The 19,854-nt window shown below is 36.1% G+C and overlaps 1 protein-coding gene and 1 long non-coding RNA gene across 2 annotated transcripts in view; both read left to right on the forward strand.

Annotated features, from left to right (window-relative positions):
- LOC126706709 (SWI/SNF complex subunit SWI3D) overlaps nt 1-19,191 on the forward strand; it is an 84,252-nt gene extending 65,061 nt beyond the window's left edge. The window contains exon 8 of the mRNA XM_050406248.1: nt 18,648-19,191. Coding sequence (XP_050262205.1) covers nt 18,648-18,970 — 323 coding nt within the window. The 3' untranslated portion in view covers nt 18,971-19,191. The remainder of the gene's footprint in view (nt 1-18,647) is intronic.
- Nucleotides 17,897-18,506, forward strand: LOC126706710 (uncharacterized). The gene is made up of 2 exons (XR_007648691.1): nt 17,897-17,928; nt 18,334-18,506. It is a non-coding gene; the product is annotated as an uncharacterized LOC126706710 (long non-coding RNA).
- Nucleotides 19,192-19,854: the final 663 nt, after the last annotated feature.

The following is a 19,854-nucleotide window of genomic DNA, read 5'->3' on the forward strand; positions in this document are numbered from 1 at the left end:
TCCCATCCCTCCTGTATGTTCATAATGCATATTCTTATCTATAGAACTTCTTGGAACGTCACCCTGGATGATAGGACACACATTTTGATCTTTGCTTCGTTTAGCTAAGAGGATATTCCTCCTCGGCCTACCTTTCCTAACCCTCTCATTTGTAGCTTACTCATGGGGTTCTGAGTCTTACAACTTCAATACTATTTATATGTCCTTGGACCACTCAACGTCCTCGGCCAAGGCCCAAGGCCCAAGGCCCAATATATATACTTTTGGGCCCCTTATCCCTATACACACACACACACACACACACATCCAAAACATGAAGTTATTTACCCCTAAGTAAGTTGTCGTATCAATAACCTATACCAGTACATAAATCATGCTTTTAGTAGCTAATGTGATATTAGAACTAAAATCAAAAGTCATATCAAGCATAATTTAACATGAAATAAAAATTGCAAAGTAGAAACAACATTAGAAATCAAGATACCATAAACAAAAATGTAAGCAAAAGAAATCATAATACTATCACTTAACTGGGAAGAAGCCCAAGTTTGAAAAACCCCACTAAAGTATTCGATTTGTACCATATTAAGACATAGAAACAATAAATATATTAGTAAGTATTTGAAAAATTGACAATCACAATCAAATTCAAAAATCAAATGGAAAGACATGTCAATCTCACTGTTCATAGGACTCTTTTTATAAAGAGAAATGCATGTTTTAATTTACTGTGTAGTTTTAGAGAAAAAAGAAAAGAAAAAAACAGTTCTTGACAATATTCGAGGACCTTAAACAATCATAAATTATGAACATTCTCTATTAACAAAAAGAATTTTTCTTTCAAAAAATCACATGCCCAAACATAAGCCTAAATTTTTGATAAATCCAAACATAAGACTAAATTAAAACAAATTTAGATAAAAAACGATATTAAAAACACCAACAACTCGAAACTAAAACAAACCCTAGTAGCAACCCAAAACTAAAACAAACCCCCAACAACCGCAGGAACCAAGCCCAGCAAATAGACATGCTAACTATAAACTATTGACTCCTTGAGAAATATGCCAGAGTTCCAAAGATTGGTCATTTAGTTGCATCAATGATTCAGATTAAAAACAAAAAACAAAAAACAGAGAAGAGAAGAACAAACAATCTATGGAAGAGTATAAAAGAGAAGAAAAAGAAATTTTCCAGTACTAGAACAATCTCATAGACAAAACATTTGACTCCATGCTTCATCCAATTGTGTCAGATCAGCAATTAATGCAGCAATCTCTTCATCAATATCAAAGGGGACTGGTCTAACAGTAGTGAAGGGCCTCCCGTAGATCTCTCTCTCCAACTCTCTCTACACAACACATTCATTATAGGAAAAAAATGAAATCAAGAGGTAAACAGCAATACAGAAATGAGAATCCCAAGTGAATGGGCAGAGATTAACAAAATAAAAATTGATAGGCCACAAATTGAATGACCCCTTGTGATAGAAATTAATTAATTAATTAGTCAAGTTGTTAATTAATCAATTTATCATACAAACGCGTGGTAGCACAAACAAATCACCTATAAACTAATTATGCAGCGGAAAATAAATAACACGGTGATTTGTTTACGAATGGGGAAAATCTAACGGCAAAAACTCCACCGGGTGATTTTCAGGTTACTACTCCCGAAACTCCACTATTATCACAACAAGCGGTTACAAGTAAAGGAATCCCAAGTACCTTACCAACCTACAGTTGAACCCTTACCCCAATACCCAATTGGACTTGTTCTGTAGTGACGGTTCCCCTTTCTGATGCACGACTCCCAAGTACGTGACTAATCAATTGCGCGGATCCTAGTACGCGACTTCAATCACCAACTAAGAAGATTGTTGGTTGCAAAGTTCTTCAGTTCATCCACACAATGAAGATCAAGAAGATGCTTGGTCACAAAACCCTACGATGCACATACACAGCAACTTTGTCAAGAGAAAGAGATGACCAATTGCGCGGATCCTAGTACGCGACTTCAATCACCAACTAAGAAGCAAAGTTCTTCAGTTCATCCACACAATGAAGATCAAGAAGATGCTTGGTCACAAAACCCTACGATGCACATACACAACAACTTTGTCAAGAGAAAGAGATGACCTATGGCAAGAACTTCGTCTCCGGTCACAATTTGCTTGAATAGAGTTTGCTCAATGCTTGTGCAACTTGTGAACTGTTTGATGGCCCTTAAAACAATCCTTTTATATGTCTAGGGTTAGGAGAAAAGATGGCCCAAAGACATATTCACGGATCCCAAGAAAATCATATTTGAATTCTGAAATTTTTAAACCTCGACAGATAGGAGGTGTAGAGAAGCTGTTGAGAAGGTGTCGAGCACACCAGTCTTTGAACAGCTTTCTTAAGCTCGATAGATGTAGCTGTCGAGCTTTAATGAATTTGCACTATCAACTTGTTTTCTTGGACAGACTTGAAGGCTTCAATACTTGATCTTGAAACATGGTTTCTTGAAGTATTTGAATACATCCTAAATCTACCCAAATACAAGTGAAGTGCGTTTTGTTAAAGGATAAGCCAATTACATAAAGTAGTGACATATGTTTCTAACAAGTGAAACACATATGTCCTAACAAAAATAAAAAAGCAGAGGAAAGTATCAAACCTTGGAGGTGGCAGCAAGCAATCTAACAATTTGTATGACAATCTCTTTCTCATGATTTGGTTGTCTTCAGTTCCTACACATAAATCAAATGCACTCAATTTGCATAGAGTAAGAAAATGTAAATATGAAGTATTCTAAATGGCACAATGGATTCTGCATAGCCACCTAGCCCAATCATATCAAAATATGCCCAAAGAATCCAAAAGCCAAGAAAAAAGTATTCAAATTAAGAACCTTCACCCTTGACCATAACATTGTTTGCCTTATAAATAATTTGCAAAGAGTGGACTTGAAATAGCATGCATAAATATGAGCACTAAGAGTAAAAGGAAGTCTCTTTTGCTTGGAATAGTGACAAACATCACGACAAGTTGTCTTATTTGAGATATCAAAATGTACAATGTGCTTTAACAATGTAAGTTTTGAACAAGAGGGATGACCTAATCTATGGTGCCACAAGTCTGAAGGAGAAATGTGACCAACATTGGCAGCAAGAGCAATTTGAGCATTCCTAGAGTCTGAGTCTTGCAGCAAATACAATCCAATGCTTTCTTTACCCAGACCAATCGTGCCCCATTGAGCAAGGTCCTGGATGAAACAACAATCACCAAAAAAAATGAGGCAACAATAATATTTGGTGAGTTTTCTTACAAATATCATATTTAAACTGAAGGAAGGAACACACAACACCAGTAAGGGTGAGAGTAGAAGAAATTTGCACAGTGCCTATGTGTGTGACTAAAGCTTCTTCCCCATTTGGCAAATAGACACAAGATTGAACAATAGATGTAATTGTAGTAAGTTAAGTCACTGAATGAACCATATGATTAGTGGCTCCAGTATCAATGATCCAAGTATCAGATTTATATGCATGTCTATCAACAACTTAAGCAGAAAAAATAGAATGAGAAAAATTGGGTGGACTCCAATATGGATTACCTGAAAAATTAGATGATCAAGAAGGTGAAGTGGAGGTGGAAGTTGAGATTGGCTGGATGGAAGAAGTGGGTGCCATTACTAGAGCAACTTGATGAGTAGCCTGAGTACCATTGCCTAATCCAAATGCTGTATAATTTTTCAAAAAATTAAGCAACTGCTCACATTGGGCCTGAGAAATAGGACACTAAGACAAGGAAGTTTTTGGACTAGCTTGCAAGTGAGTACCCCCAAATGAAGTACCAAAAACATTCTGTGAAGTAGGAACAATCACAAATTGAACACCAACAGTAGACAAAACACCATTCTATGTTGTAGGGAATGCATCTAAACCAAAATTTGCAAAAGGCAAGATTGCAAAAACTTGATTAGCCATGGCCTTGTTGCCTCCTTTTGGTTTGTAACCTGGAGAATAACCATGGAGTTTATAACATTTATCTACTATGTGACCAGTAAGACCACAATAGGTGCAGATAGGCATTTCTTTCTTGGAATTTCCCCCTTTGCCACCGTGATAGCCATGATTATGACCTTGATTACCATGAAATCCTTTGTTGTTATTCACATACATAGCAATAGCATCTACAGGTTGAACCATATTAAAATTGTGACCTATACTCCTTTTCTCTTCTTGCAGAATCAATGAACACACTTTGCCAATGGAAGGAAAAGGCTCAAGTAACAAAATTTGACCAATGATATTCCATAGCTATCATTTAGCCCCATTAAAAAATGGAAAACATGCTCCTTGTGTTGGGCATCCAATTGAGATGATTTGGATCCACAAATACAAGCACAAGTGCCAACCATGAAAGGTTGATAGTTAGCAAATTCATCCCACAAGGTTTTGAACTATGTAAAATAGGAACTCACTGAGAGTGATCCTTGTGAAAGATGGGATTTTTCCTTTTGAAGCTCGAATAACCTTGGAGTATTGCCTTGGGAAAGCCTATCCGTGAGATCAATCCACAAATCCTTCGCAATGTTGATATACATCACATTTGCTTTAAGTTCCATGTTAAGAGAGTTTGTCAACCATGAAAGCGCTGTAGTGTTGCATTTGCTCCAAGAATTGAACAATGGAGAAGATGAATCTGGCTCTAGGATTGAACCATTCATAAAGCCAAACCTTTTTTTGGTGCTCAAGACCAAGAAAACAGATCTCGCCCAACTCATGTAGTTCTCAAGGCCAGTCAAAGGCTGTGATGTCAGACAAAATCCAGAATTTTCATTCACTAGAAGAAAGAAAGGATTGTTGGCAGATTGATCCACCATTACTGCACTTGAGGAGGGCACAGAGTGTGCAGTTTGAGATTGAGTATTATTTGTTGAATCGGAAGCCATGGAGGAGTAAAAAAAAACTTCAAGAAACTTTGGTTTTCTAAGATTGAATTCTATTTGGAAGCAAAGAAACAGAAAGAAAATGCTCTGATACCATGTAAAAAGAGAGATTCTTGAAGAAAGGCTAAAAACACTCATTGATTATAGAGAGAAAATTTTGATAAAAAACTGTTACAAGATAAATAGCAATCTAATCTATATATACATCAAAATAGAGTATGAGCTTGGCACCAAATAACTAATCTAACAAACTCTTACACCTAATCACAGCTTGACAGCTGGCTAGACTAACTGCCTTTGCTTCTTTCACTAGCATGTGCACTCTGTGTTTGCTCATTAATCAAAACAGCGTGGTTCACATCTTTCTTGCTTAGTGTTGTTTTCTTCTTGTACTTACATTTCTCATTGTCATTTACTATAGCTTGTCTTTTTTTTGGTTTCCCACAGTGTATTCTCAAAATTTTCAACCAGAGACTAATCACTATTCGCGATGGATGGGCCCTAGTGGGATAAATCGCTAGTTCAGGAGCTTTTTTCAAAGTGCAGGTACTCGGACTCAAACTGGGGACTATACCCAGTCGAACCTAGGACAAGCACTTTGAGACCAAATGCCCAACCACTTGGCCAACCCACCTAGGTTGTCTACTATAGCTTGTTGTATATTGATCACTCCAGCTTCAACAAAGACTCTTAGATTTTTTACTTTGAATGGTATTCCTATCAGCCTTTAACTAATAACTTATATGTCTCATGTTTAATATTTTTAATACAATTCATTATTGGCAAAAATGGCTATATACTACTATTTGGGAAAATATTTATAGATCTACTACTGTTTGTGAAATATTTAGCAATCTATTAATTTTTTGAAACTTGATTTTGTGAAAATCGAGTTTTTCATAGTACTTAGAGTTCCATGAACTCGAGTTACATCAAAATATTTCAAAATTTTTTCATGGTAAGAGTTCATGGAACTCGAGTACCATGAAAAACTCGATTTTTTGGAAATCAAGTTTCAAAAAAGTGATAAATTGCTAAATATTTCATAAACAGTGGTAGATTGCATTATATTTTTAGAAAAAGTGGTATTTGACTATTTTAGTCGTTCATTATTACTAATACCACCAATAACATCATCCAAATAACCTCTAACTAATAACTTATATGTCGCATTCATTATTTTTTTTTTTTTTTTATTTTGGTAACTGTCTCATTCATTATTACTAACATCAACCAATGACATTATCAAGTAAATATATTAATATGTTAGCAAATTTTTAAGTTTTAGGGGGAACAGGTGGCAAAGCTTTAAGATTTTGGGAGTCCAATCAAAAACTTGAAACTTTGCCACTGTCCCCACCCCCCCAGTCAAAAACTTCGAGGTCGTTTTTGACAGTCAAAAACGACCTCGAAGTTTTTGACTGGGGGGGTGGGGACTGTCAAAAACGACCTCGAAGTGGACAGTGTCAAAAACGACCGGTGGGGACAGAGGTTGGGACAGGTGGCAAAGCTTCAAGGTTTTGGATGTTCTCCCAAAACTGAATAGTAGGCGGCCATTCCATTTCTTGTCCTAAAGTTTTGCCACTGTACCCACCCCCCCAGTCAAAAACTTCGAGGTTGTTTTTGACCCTCAAAAACGACCTCGAAGTTTTTGACTGTAGGGTGGGTACAGTGGCAAAGTTTTAAGTTTTTGATTGGACTCCCAAAATCTTGAAGCTTTGCCACCTGTTCCCTCCAATGGGTTGGGACAGGTGGCAAAGCTTCAAGGTTTTGGATGTTCTCCCAAAACTGAATAGTAGGCGGCGATTCCATTTCTTGTCCTAAAGTTTCAATAGATAGCGCAGCATCGTCTGCTGTAGTACACCATTCTATTTTATCCTTCCCATCCATCTTTCGAAACCTCTAGTGATATGTCTTCGTTTTTGTATCACCATCGTCAACAGCATATGCCTTCTCCTCTGCCACCTGACGCCCGACTTAAAATTTGTGCAGTTGTGATCCCTCTACTTGCCTCACTACTACCATTGAAGTATCTTAACATGGATTTTAATCCTTATGCTACTCACCCAAAAACCATAAAGGCTTTCATTTACTTCTGGATTGTTTTCTTTGTGTCTTCTATAGCTGAAGCCAAGCTCAACTGTGCAGTTGATAACATATATAGGCTTGTTTGTGGTTACATCAACGAACTGTCAGCCGTACTTGCGGTGATATTGCTAGCATTTATGGTTTTTCCGGTTCCACTTACATGGTTTGATTATATTGCTTTCATGTTCGTGCTGATATGCTCTTTTCTCTGCTTTCTTGATTGGTTAAGAAAGTGGTTTTATGAGAAAACGAGGAAAGCAGTGGAATTTGCCCTAGAGTATCTATATGGATTTCGAAGACGCATTTTAGTGAGGCACCAATTTCTTCATAACCAAGAATTTTCAACCTTGTTGCCAATCTCGTCTGCCAGTATATCAATGGTACTTTGTTTTTCTTTCAGTTACTCTTTTGAGCGTAACTTTGTTTTGGATCAATGATGATGAGGAGTTCATTAATTAATCATGTCTTTATTTTATTTTATTTTTTTTATAGATACCAAGGAGACGTTTGATCAGAAGGCCCCCTTTTGAGGAGCACTAGCTAGTAGTAATGTTAACGAAGTGCCTGGAATGATGAACTGAGTCTTATTCCTTATTTAATTTTGTTTTTGCTTTGGCTTGTTGAATTTTAGATTTGTTTGGCCTGTAATTTCTATTTTTGACTTGATATAAGAATATATATTGAAATGTGAACTCAGTGAAATATAGATATGCAGAGTTACTAGGTATGAATGTATGATGCATTTGGGATTTTTTTTTTAATGAAATCTTTGTTGATATACCGAGTTCCTAACTCTTCGGGTCACTGGATCTCCCACTGGCCAATTTGCAGACAAGTTTGAAAACTTATGTATGTTTCTCCAGTTTCTTTTTACTTTGCACTGACAAGATCATCATCTAATGTGTTAAATATGAATACAGGAGCCTTCTGAAGAACCTTTTGATATTAATGCTTTGTTTGGATTGAGGAGAGTAGAGAGGAATGAGAGAGAATGATTTAATTTACCCTCAAATGGGGAGGGATTTTGAGGATGTAGTTTGTTACTATGTTTATTGGTTCTTTATTTGATTGGTCTCTAGCATGGGTTTCACTAATACTATTTCCATTCTAGAATTCATTGAGAGTTCCTTGTACATGCATGGAATAATCTTTTGTAAAAATTTATATCTTAAAAAAGGTAAAAGTTGAGGTTATGGATTCAAAATGCACTAGGTGTGTGCGTAAACTACCAAGAAAAAAATGTAGAACAGAAAGTTTTAATAGACTTTGGTATCAATTTTGATGTAGATTTTGTTAGAATTCAATACTAAATTGGGAGTTTTAATGATATTTTTAAGGGTATGTTTGATAGACTGTAATAGACACTATAATGTAACAATTATTCCTATGATTTAGTTATTCAATAGTTTGGTTATGTTTTTATTACAGGGAATAGTCATTCCTTATGAATAAGAATTCTTTAAAATGAGGAATAATTATTCCTCTCTAAAAGAGTTGTAATAGCTATTCCTTAGTAGATATAATAATTTCTAACATTAATATATTTCCAAATAAATAAATTTTCCATATCCACCTAACAATTATGGAAATAAAAAATCATCAAAAAATAACTCATCTCTCTAAAATTTAAAATATATTATTTTCTAGGAAATATAATTGTAAGAATGAGATATTTCCTAAAATAGATCATAAGTTTTATTCTAATGTTACAACTCACAACCAAACTAATGAATAGGTTTAGTTATTCCATTACAACACATTTTATTCTTGGTAATAAAGATTACCATTTCTGTTGTAATCCACATTCGGTGTACCAAACGTACCCTAAGGGATTTTTTAATAGGGTTTGATGTTTAAGGGTTTTGGTATTTTATGTAATAGTAAGATTGGATCTGGAATGAGTGTGATAGCTGCTTGTGTTAAAACAGTGAACAGAACCAAAAACAAAGAAAAATATACCCTAAACAATTACATCAGGATTCGTAAGCAATTGCACTTAGGAAAGGAGAAGGCAATCACACCTTCAGAAGCCTTTTTTTTCCCAACGATAACACCCTTCAGAGCTTAGAAAAAACTAATGAAATTTTATTAAATTCATTTACTCTATGAATGTTATTGGCTGCAATAGTCTTTATATAGGTTATTACTGAATCCTTTCATACAAAGACTGGGACTCCTAAAAACCAATTTTTAGAAAGTTTAGGATTACTAAACTTTGTCCTGTTTGGTCATCAATTTCAAACTCATATTTTCACATTTTAAATAACATTACACACTTTTTCACACACTTTTTTATCCACACGTATTTTAAAAAACTACAAACAACAGTTCTCAAACTACTCTACCAAACACCCCTGATCCTATTCCTAGAACAATTACAACTATTAATCATAAAGAAATAAGTACTTAAGAACTTCTAAATTAAGCAAATAGAAAAAAGGCTAGATGTTAGAGCATCAACAGTGGGCTTCTTAAATGCCAAATTGTAAAATATATTTGGCATTTGGCCCAAATTACTCCAGCAATTGGATAGCTATACCTGGGACTGGCCAAAATTTTTTGGCATATTGCTACAGTGCGATCTCATTTGTGAGATCGCATTGTAGCGTTATGCCATCCAAAAAACAATTATTTTAATAGCGCACAGTCCGTTCAACCCTTCTCTCTCTCTTGCTGGCAGGATGACCATTGAAAATGCAAGCATTTGAAAAAGCTGGGAATAGTTGATTTTGAAAAAAGAAATGACGGTTGGAAAAGTAATAATAAAAAAAGATTAAAAGAACAATATTTTAATAAGATGGTAAAATAATAAAGTTTTGGGATGTTGGATGTATTGTAAAATGGTATGGTATAATTGATAAAGTAACTTTTTGAGATGGTAAAATAAGATGAAATATAAAATCCGGATGTAGATGCTCTTAGAATACAAAATAAGATGCATTGGCTTTTGGTATAGCATTTTGTAACCCATTCCAGGAAAAGTAGAAGATACCAGATAACCCACATTCTAATCAACCTTTCTGTTGGGTGCAAGCACCGTGTGGGTCCAGCCCACATGCTTGGGTCAAAGCTCATTAAATGAGCTTGCTTCCTCAAGTTTCTAAAGTCTGCATGTCATTCCTTGGGCAGTGACTTAGGCGTATGGGATACGCTGAAACTGAAAAAGAAGAAAAGAAAGAAAACTGAGGCCATTCGGCCTTGTGGGAAGCTGAAGCAAACGGAGAGCCATTTTTTGGTCATTTTGTGTGAGTTCCAGAGAGAGAGCAAGACACAGAGAAAGAAAGAGCTTCAGCTTAGGAGGTGCAGTCCGAATGAAGAGATAGAGAGGAACACAGTGAGAGTGCGAGAGAGTGAAAAATAAAAATGTGATATTTTTTTTTGCTCAAACTACACACAAGGAAGATAAATTAGTAGAGTTCTTATGGAGTTTTTGAATGCTACAATCATGGAGAATTAGAGTATTCAAAGGAAGATTTTCTTACTGGCTTTGTGGTGAGATTATATTTACTTCTTAAGATTTATTTGTTGTATATCTAATTTATTGACGACTCAAGTTTAGCAATCACTTGATAGTTGTAATCTCTATTTTATAGTGGATATTTTTCGGAACTCCCTGTGACTTTTCTCTCTATACCCAAAAGTTTTCCACGTAAAATTTGATATTTTTATGTGGTTGTATTTATATAATGCTTGCTAAATTTTTTTTTGTTTTCATAATATTACTAGTTATATATTTTAATTCACACTGGGGGATTAGGATTTTTCCCCCAACACTTTCACCGATAGGGCCATAAACCCAGGCCACCAAACGCCCATTTAAAACCATTTACTTGTTACACCGTTGATAGGACAGCATGTAATTCCTTGAAAATACTTCAACCTTTTCCACCACACCATTTTATCCCAAAAAATAAGAATCCCTCCTGCTGTATTAACAACATCTAAACTTCTGCTGTATATAAATGAGTAAGTTTCCTACCACAATAATTTTTACAACTTAATTTGGCCACAACTCACCTATATTTGTAAGTGATTTGAAAAAAATGATAGGTTCATATAGTCCGCAATTCTACCACTCACAAGTGACCACATGGATAAGTTGTGATAAAATTGTGAAAATAGTTGTAACACTAGATTTATTCTATATAAATATTATGTAAAAAGAAACAATTACTTCAAGTATTGTCTTTTTTATTTTTTAAATATTTTACAAGTATTATCTTTTTTTCTTTTTTTCTCTACAAATATTTCATTTTATTATTTTTAGTGTATCTGATTAATATTTTTTTAAGGTAAACCATATTCTTCTAACTTCTGTTGTAGTATATTATATTTGCTTAATATATAACTAAACTTTATAAGTTTCAAAATTGTTATTCAAATTCTAATCTCTCAACTCTTGAGGAAAAAAGAGATTATCATGATAATTAAAACTCATCTCAAAACTACACTGTTATCTTAATCAAAATTAAAATGAAACCAAAGGAATAAAAAATGGACTTAATAATAAATTATTACTCAAACAATTGGTAAATGCAAAAAATATTGAAAAAATATTGATTGAATGGAAGAAATAATATCAAATTTATACAAAATAAGATGGAGAGAAGAGTCAAAATATAAAAAAGAAAAAAGGATAAAGGAAGTTTAATGGTAAAATAAAAAGTAGTAAGGAGTTTCTTTTTTTTTTCTTTTTTTGAGAAAGTAGTAGTAGGGAGATAAATAGGCAAAGGGGGATGTTGGAAGAAGGGTGTAACAATAGATGTGAATTAATAGAGAGAATAAAATTTTCCTTTTTTATACAAGAGGGAGAAGAAAGTTTAAAAAGATGAAGAAAAAAAATTGAAAATGAGTGAATAAGGTGGCACAATGATAGAGTAGTGAAATGATGACATGTCTGTAGATGTATCTTAACAAAAACATAGTAACGATAAATACTACGTTTTAACTTTTAGATTTATATAAATACAAAGATGAGTGGAGCATCATTGGGAATAAGTTACTAGCCCCCAACCTTGTATTACTTTTCTCCTTCAATTACTATCAGGCCTTCAAGCACCATAATTGATGGATGAGTTCAGGTTCCTCAATTCTCTCATTCCTTTTCTACATGTGTTACCCAGTAGCCACTCCTCTCATGCCTTTCTTAGCTTGGCTTTTTTAAAAATTTTCCTCCGTTAGTCTCACAAAAGCCATGGTTGCTCTTCAAAACCAACTATGGAGAAGCCTACATATTTACCATAACCTTTATTATTTATGAGAAATGTTAATGAATGTCTTAAAAGTATTTATTAGTGAACCATTTTAAGAAAGTCTTTATAGAAAAAAAAATAATAATTAGGTATGTTTGGCGACTCTTTTTTTTTCCCCCAATTTTATATTTTCAAAAACTTTTTTCTACTTTCTAGACCAAAAAAATTGTATGGTAACTCAAAATAGACAGAAAAAAAAAATAAAAAGAAAAAAAAAATAAAAAGAGGGTTTCCAAATTTCAATTTCCAAAGGAAATTGAGAATAGCTAATAACCTGTTTTCAGTTATGAAAACACGGAAAAAACCAAATGAACTTAATGAAGTTTAGGCTTCAAGTCCTAGTTGAAACAAAAAAGCGAAACCAAAAGCACAATGACAAAGTCCAAATTAAACTTGCAACCAAATCCAAACCCACCGCTCTCTCCTCCCTCCCTCCACTATCCTCTCGTCATCCACAAAATCCTCTTTAGTTCATAGCCTGACATTCAGAATTACTAGACATGACAAACTTGAGCATCGATTACCAGTGATATATGAAGAAACGACCCAAGCAAAGAGTTAAATGAGATTTCATGTTCAGGTTTTGGTCTTATATTTGAAAGACGCCTATGTGTTTAGATGAGCATTTACATCCGATTTCTACAAAAAATTTCATTTTACCATCTCAAAAGTTATTTTATCATTTATACCGTACCATTTTATAATACAACCAATATCCCAATTTTTATTTTACTATTCAGCGCATTAAAATAATATAAAATTATCTATCACTCCTTTCTAATTTCTGTCTTTCTGTCACTCTCTCAACCACACCTCCACACAACAACTACCCTCTCAACCACACCACCTCCAGACAACAACCCAACCACCACTACACAACAACCACCATGACACCAAACCCACCACAAACCCAGCAAATATCCAACCATAAACCAACCAAAAACCAACCACAAACCCATTAAAAAATAACCAAACAAACCTGGCACCACCATGCCGACTGCCCTTTACTCACCATTGCCACTGTCACCACCACGGCACCATGAACCCACATCAGCAAACCACTGCCACGACAACCCCCACCTCCACCACATCAATCACCCACTACCCGCCCCTTCACCACCACCATGGCAACCCCCACCTCCACCATCATCAACACCCACCACCATCACGACCCCCCACCACTACCACCACATCAGTCACAAACCCAACCACACACACACCCACACTCATCAAACCCACCACCGTCGCAACCATCCACCACTGAAACACAACAGATCGGCGGATATCAAACCAAGCAAACCCACACCGGACCAAGCAAATACACTCATCAAACCACATGCTGGACCAAGTACACCCACTACCCACGTTGGACCAAGCAAACCTAACCAAGCACACCCACGCCGATCTCAACCAACCACACCTGAGAGAGAGAGAGAGAGAGAGAGAGAGAGAGAGAGAGAGAACCCAGAGAAGAGGAAATGAGAAAAAACCTAACCACGCCAAGGAAAAAAAAAAAAAAAAAAAAACCTAACCATGAGAGAGAGAGAAAGCTATGAGAGAGGGAGTGAGTGAGGATTGAAAGGGGAGAGAGAGAGAATTAGGGAAGAGGAAGTGAGATTAAAGGGAAAGTGAGAGATAGAGAGTGTGAGACAGTACAAGTAAAAATTAATTTATTATTAAACCAATTGCTACAGTACCGTCATACAAGTAAGACAGTACTGTAGCACTATTGTAAAATTTTTTACAATTAGAAGTCCAGGTAATGGTCTGTTTTGTACTTTGATGCAAAAATTCCTCAACATATATCATTTACATTACCCAATGTGAATGCTCTTTAGTGAGCTTGTTTTAGTCTAGCAACAAATGCATATACTTGCTATGCTGGGATGTGATTGTTTAGCCACATCCTCTTTTTTTATTAATAAAAAATTTTCATAGATTAGCCTAAAAAACAAAATATATAATATATTGGTTCATCACTTAGAGCATTCACATCCGGAATTAACAAAAAATTCTATTTTACCCTCTCAAAAGCTACTTTATTATTTATACCATACCATTTTACAAGACACCTAATATTCCAACTTTTATTTTACCATACTACACATTAAAATAATATAAAAATATTCTTACTTCTCTCTCTTGTAGAAAACATGCTCATTCAACCACAACTCAACAAACCCAATAATCAACCATAACTCACAGCAACCCACAAATCAACCACGACCCATAGCAATCCACCAATCAACCACAACTCAGCAAAATCCACTACTCATTCAAACTCAAACCCATGGCAACCCACCAATCAACAACCCATAACCACCGATCAACCCATCAACAACCCGTAACCACTGATCCCAAAACCCATTAAACCCAATCAGAATCCACTCCATTAGAAATCCATAGCAAAAAATCAAAACCCACCCAAAATCCATAGAAAAAAAATCAAAACCCACCCGATCTCGCCACCTCGTGACCATGCCCATCTCCACCACGCAAGACCTCGCCATGAGCCACGCCAATCTCCACCACTGCACGAACCCCATCGAAACCCATAACCACCGATCCCAAAACCCATTAAACCCAAAACCCATCAAACCTGAAACCTAGCTAAACCCACAAACAACCCATAACCAAACCCATCAACCACTGTGAGAGAAAGACCCATCAACCACGCCAATCGCCAATCTAGAAAAACCTCCACACCACGCCACCACCAAACCATGCCGCCACCAGACCCACGCCAAACCCACGATCCACGCTAGAAAAAACCACCACCGTGAGAGAGAGAGAGAGAGAGAGAGAGAGAGAGAGAGAGAGAGAGAGAGAGAGAGAGAGATATGTGAGAGAGAGGCTTGGAATGGAGAGAGAGAGAGAGAGAGAGAGAGAGAGAGATGAGAGATTGATGAAGAGAGAGAAAGATGTAGATATTTAAAGGTATGGAATAAAAAATATTAAATAAGTTTGCACTTGTGCTACAGTATCGTTGCAAATTTGCAATAGTATTGTAGCACAATTGCAAATTTTTTTTTTTTATCATTATAGTACCGGGTAATGAACATTTTTTATGCTTGGATGATAAATAGTCACAACATATACCATTTACATCATCGAGTGTGAATGCTTTTAGTTAATAGTCCCGTTCTTCCCCCAAAAAATAAGTTAATAGGCACAAGAAATTCTCACTCTTGTTTTAAACTAACCAAAACGTGTTTTTAAAAAAAAATTTTCTTTGAGAAGTTGGCTACCCATCCATTGTGGGTGGGGGTGCCCTTTAACCCAAGGGCAAGGGGCATGTTAAATATATATATTAACCACATCCCACCTAGCCAATCCCAATATACATTCAACCACTTTAATACCCCAACTTGGTTACAAGCTTACGTTACTAAGTTCGGCGTGTTTTTAATTTTGGAAACACAATAAAATCGTTTTTTTAATTTTATTCTCCAAAACAAGTTTTTGGAAACAAAAAATTAAAAATAATTACTAAACATAATCTTACTGTTTTCCTGTCATAACTTGTAGTACACACTTCTTAGAGGTTGCAATCTTTTATAGGCAATGTTACTGTCAACGGCTTGTAGGACCTGATGTTGCAATTGCTTCAGCCCACAGTTCAATAAAATCCATATCTGGAAGTTCTCCTGGCATTCAGCTGGCTGCTAGGCACTGTTTTCTTTTGGAATATCCACCAGATGACAAGAAGAACCAGTTGGTTGGTGTTACTTTATCTGGATCTTATATTCCTCTGGAAGTTTCTGAGTAACTTTTGATGTCATTGAGATTTTTCCTATCGTGCTAAAATTGTTGAAAGGGATTCTCAGACGAAACTCTGAATAGTGAATCCACAGGAAAAGTGGATGCTGCAAAGAAGCAAGATACTATAGCTTCTTGTGATGATGCTGGAAAAAATAGTTTGGATGATACAAGCAATTCAGAGGTGCATAGGACCACCAACAAAGTATTATGAAAGATTCAGGTGATTTAACATCCAAGGTGGATCTTCCACAGAGTTCTGTGAAGGAGTTAGAAGTGACAATGGAAGAGACTCCTCAACTTGCAGAGGCAGCAAAAGATGTACATTCGATTACTGATTCTCAGCCAATAGAAAAGAAAGAACTTCAGCAATCAGTTTCATCAGATTCCGTGAGAGAGGCACCACAACCTATGGAGGCACCAAAGGATGTAGATATGTCTGATTCTCTGCCCTCAGAAAAGCACAAGCCCGAGCAACCAGTTGGAACCAATTCAGTCGAAAAGCCTCCCCAACCTACTGAGGCTTCAACAGATGTAGACATGGTGTCTGATTCTATGGGCCCTGAAAAGGATGAGCCTCAGCAACCAGTTACAACAAATTCAGTTGAAGAGCCCTCTCAACCTAAGGAGGCACCAAATGATGTAGTTATGGCGTCTGATTCTTTGCCCTCAGAAAAGAATGAACCTTCATTACCAGTAACATCTGAAAGTTCAAATAGTGTATAAAACACCCTTAAACGTTTAGACCTCCAATTACAAAATAACCAATTCAAGCTTTATGACAAACAACTAGTGTGCGGAAAATGAACAAAAGCTATGAACAAAATTGGTAAACAATCTAAGCCAATTAAAATCACATCCACAGTAGAAAATAAAAGACAAAGATTAAGGGAAGGAAGATGTAAATACAAGGACAACACAGCAGAAAATAAAAGACAAAGATTAAGGGAAGGAAGATGCAAACACAAGGACAACACATGATGTGTTATCGAAGAGGAAACCGAAGCGCTCGGCGTAAAACCTCTCCGCTGCCCTCTAAGCGGTAAGTAATCCATTAAAAAATGTAGTTGGGATACATGAACAGTAATAAATCCTCCAAGCCTAATCAACTCAGTGTACCTAAGCCCTCCAAGCTTCTTGCTCCAACGAGGTTGCGCCGAACTTATTTCTTTTCTAGCTTCCCAGATTCCGCTACTTGACCATAGCATCAACCAATGTAGATTGGTTCCTTCCTAACTGCTTCCTAGAACACCAAACAACCCACTCACAGTAATGGATATGGTGAGAAAATGTTTTGGTAAAAAGACCTCTCAAGGGTTTAACAATGGAGAGGAAGAGAGTTGAGGAATTTGAAGAGTCTCTTATGTGAAGATTGTGGATGAATCAATCTTGTATAACTCTAGGGTTTCTCTCACAAAATTCTCTCTAGAAGCTTTCATTCTTTTGTGGGTATAAGGGGTATTTATACTGGGGTGATAATGGAATGTGAAGAGTCAGGTTTTTCAAAACAGGGCTGGCTCGCGACTTGGCCTCGCGGCTTGACTGAGTCACGAAATCCAGCTGCGAGATAACAGAACGGCCAGTTGTCTTATTTTGTCCTGTAATGCTCCAGCTAGCATGACGTTTCAACTTCTGGCATGCCTGGCACGTGTGCATCTTCTAGCGGCTTGCAGCCGCGAGTCACTCGCGAGATCCAGTCGCGAGTCTCTGTTTTCTTGCACACTTTTGAGCATTTCAACACTCTATTTCACTCACTACCCTTACAACAATCTTACCTAAATACAGGGTTACTAAATGCTGAAATTCAAGCAAATTTGGCACAAAATAAAGCCAACAAGATGATTGATTAAATTCAACCTTACAACATCAAATCCAGTGGTCGACAATGAAGCAAGTAAATCTGTGTGTGTGTGTGTGTGTGTGATAGCATAGATAAAAGGGTAGACTTATTGGCAATATTAGTAGAGAGATCTTGACAATATGGATTAGAAAAGAACACTCACTAATTTGAAGTAGAATGAAAAGGTAGGGTAGAATATGTATGGAACACAATGGTAATGGGCATATCATGATTCTTGAAGCCTATCAAAAAAATTATAGGAATTTACAAATATATCCTAATTCCTGCTATTAAGTTTGGATAATATGCTATTAAATTAGTAGACAAAAGGCATGCTTTAGTAAACATTGTAGAATTTTATCACCCTGGCTAGCTTTGGCTGCAGAAAGATGAACAAATATCCTTGGCAGTTTGTATTGTATTTGTGATTATATTTCCTAATTTGCTATCTATTTACAGGTGAGGAACAAATTGAAGATGGTAAAATAGTCCAACTCGAGACTACAGAGACAAAAAAAGACGATAACAAATTTGATAAGAGTAAAGCGTGCTGCAGTTACAGCAATCTCTGCAGCGGCAGTAAAGGCAAAACTTCTGGCAAACCCGGAAGAAGACCAAATCCGACAACTTGCTGCGTTTTTTATTATAGAAAAGCAGGTAAATCTTATTACCAACCAAGCTCTCATTTTGCTGTTAATTGTGGATTTTGGGAGTTTGACTTTATGTATTGTGTTTCCATTTGTTGCAGTTGCATAAGTTGAAAACCAAGTTAGGTTTCTTTAATGAGATGGAAAATGTGGTACTGAGGGTAAAGGAGCAATTGGACAGGTCAAGGCAGAGGCTTTACCATGAGCGGGCACAGATAATTGCAGCCCGACTTGGTTTACCAGCTTCCTCATCTAGAGGTGCAATGCCACCATCATTACCTACCAATAGAATTGCTACAAACTTTGCAAATGCAGTTGCAAGGCCCCCAATGAGCATGACTGCCCAAAGGCCACCAATGTCAAGACCCATGGGGACAGTGGCTCCTACCCCTCCAAACCCATTTACATCCAATTCAATGGCTGGAAGTTCAATACGGCCGTCCAGCTAGGATAAGCTTTCTTCAGTTGGGACAAAGTAAAATGCATCTGATAGTGTTTCATCCATTCTTGTTCCCTGATAAACTACTACAAGTTTTACAAGTGAGTAGTCATTTTTGTTGTTATTATTATTATTTTTTAATTATTGTTAAATGTGGTCAGCTAAATACAACTTAAATCCAACTTGCAAACAGTAATTGGTTTGCAAGAGTTGAGAACTTGTATTCTGAGAGTTCACTGAGCCTATTTGCTTGGTTGATGATATATATATATATATAGAGAGAGAGAGAGAGAGAGAGAGAGAGGGCCATAAGCACTGGGACAATTCTAGGTGCAAACATAGTAACTCAGGATATGACCTGACCTCAATTTAAGATCATGTCCTTTTGATTTCCTTTGACCTTGGAGCTGATTTTTCAGCGACTGGAACCCCTTAGATGCTAGTTTCTGGACCTCTAGCATGAGCACCATGCAAATTTTGAAAAGTTTAATTAGAATTAATTTTGTATATCCTATTAATATCATGTTTTCACCTATCCATGCAATTGATAAGATACTTTGAAGGTAATGGGAGGGTTGGATGAACGGAGTGTGCAGAGTTTGATTTGGGTCCATTTTAGTTCCCTTGATAGCAAAGTGCATCCTATTATATTTTTTTACTTGTTTCATTGAAGTTAACATCATTTTATTAAATTTTTTGAAGTAGCATCATATGGATTTGTGCATAGTCATTAGTGTATGGTGTCTAGAAAAAATTTTCAAATGCTTTATTTAGATTGATAGAGAGCAAGTTAAGATGGTAGTTTCTCTGTCAAAACTAAACATGTCAACAAATATTATGAAGATTTTTGGTTTTTTTTTTTTTTTTTGGAAAGAAGATTTTAGGTATTCATTC

This window comes from Quercus robur, chromosome 11 (genome assembly GCF_932294415.1).
Source record: "Quercus robur chromosome 11, dhQueRobu3.1, whole genome shotgun sequence".
NCBI classification, from domain to species: Eukaryota; Viridiplantae; Streptophyta; class Magnoliopsida; order Fagales; family Fagaceae; genus Quercus; species Quercus robur.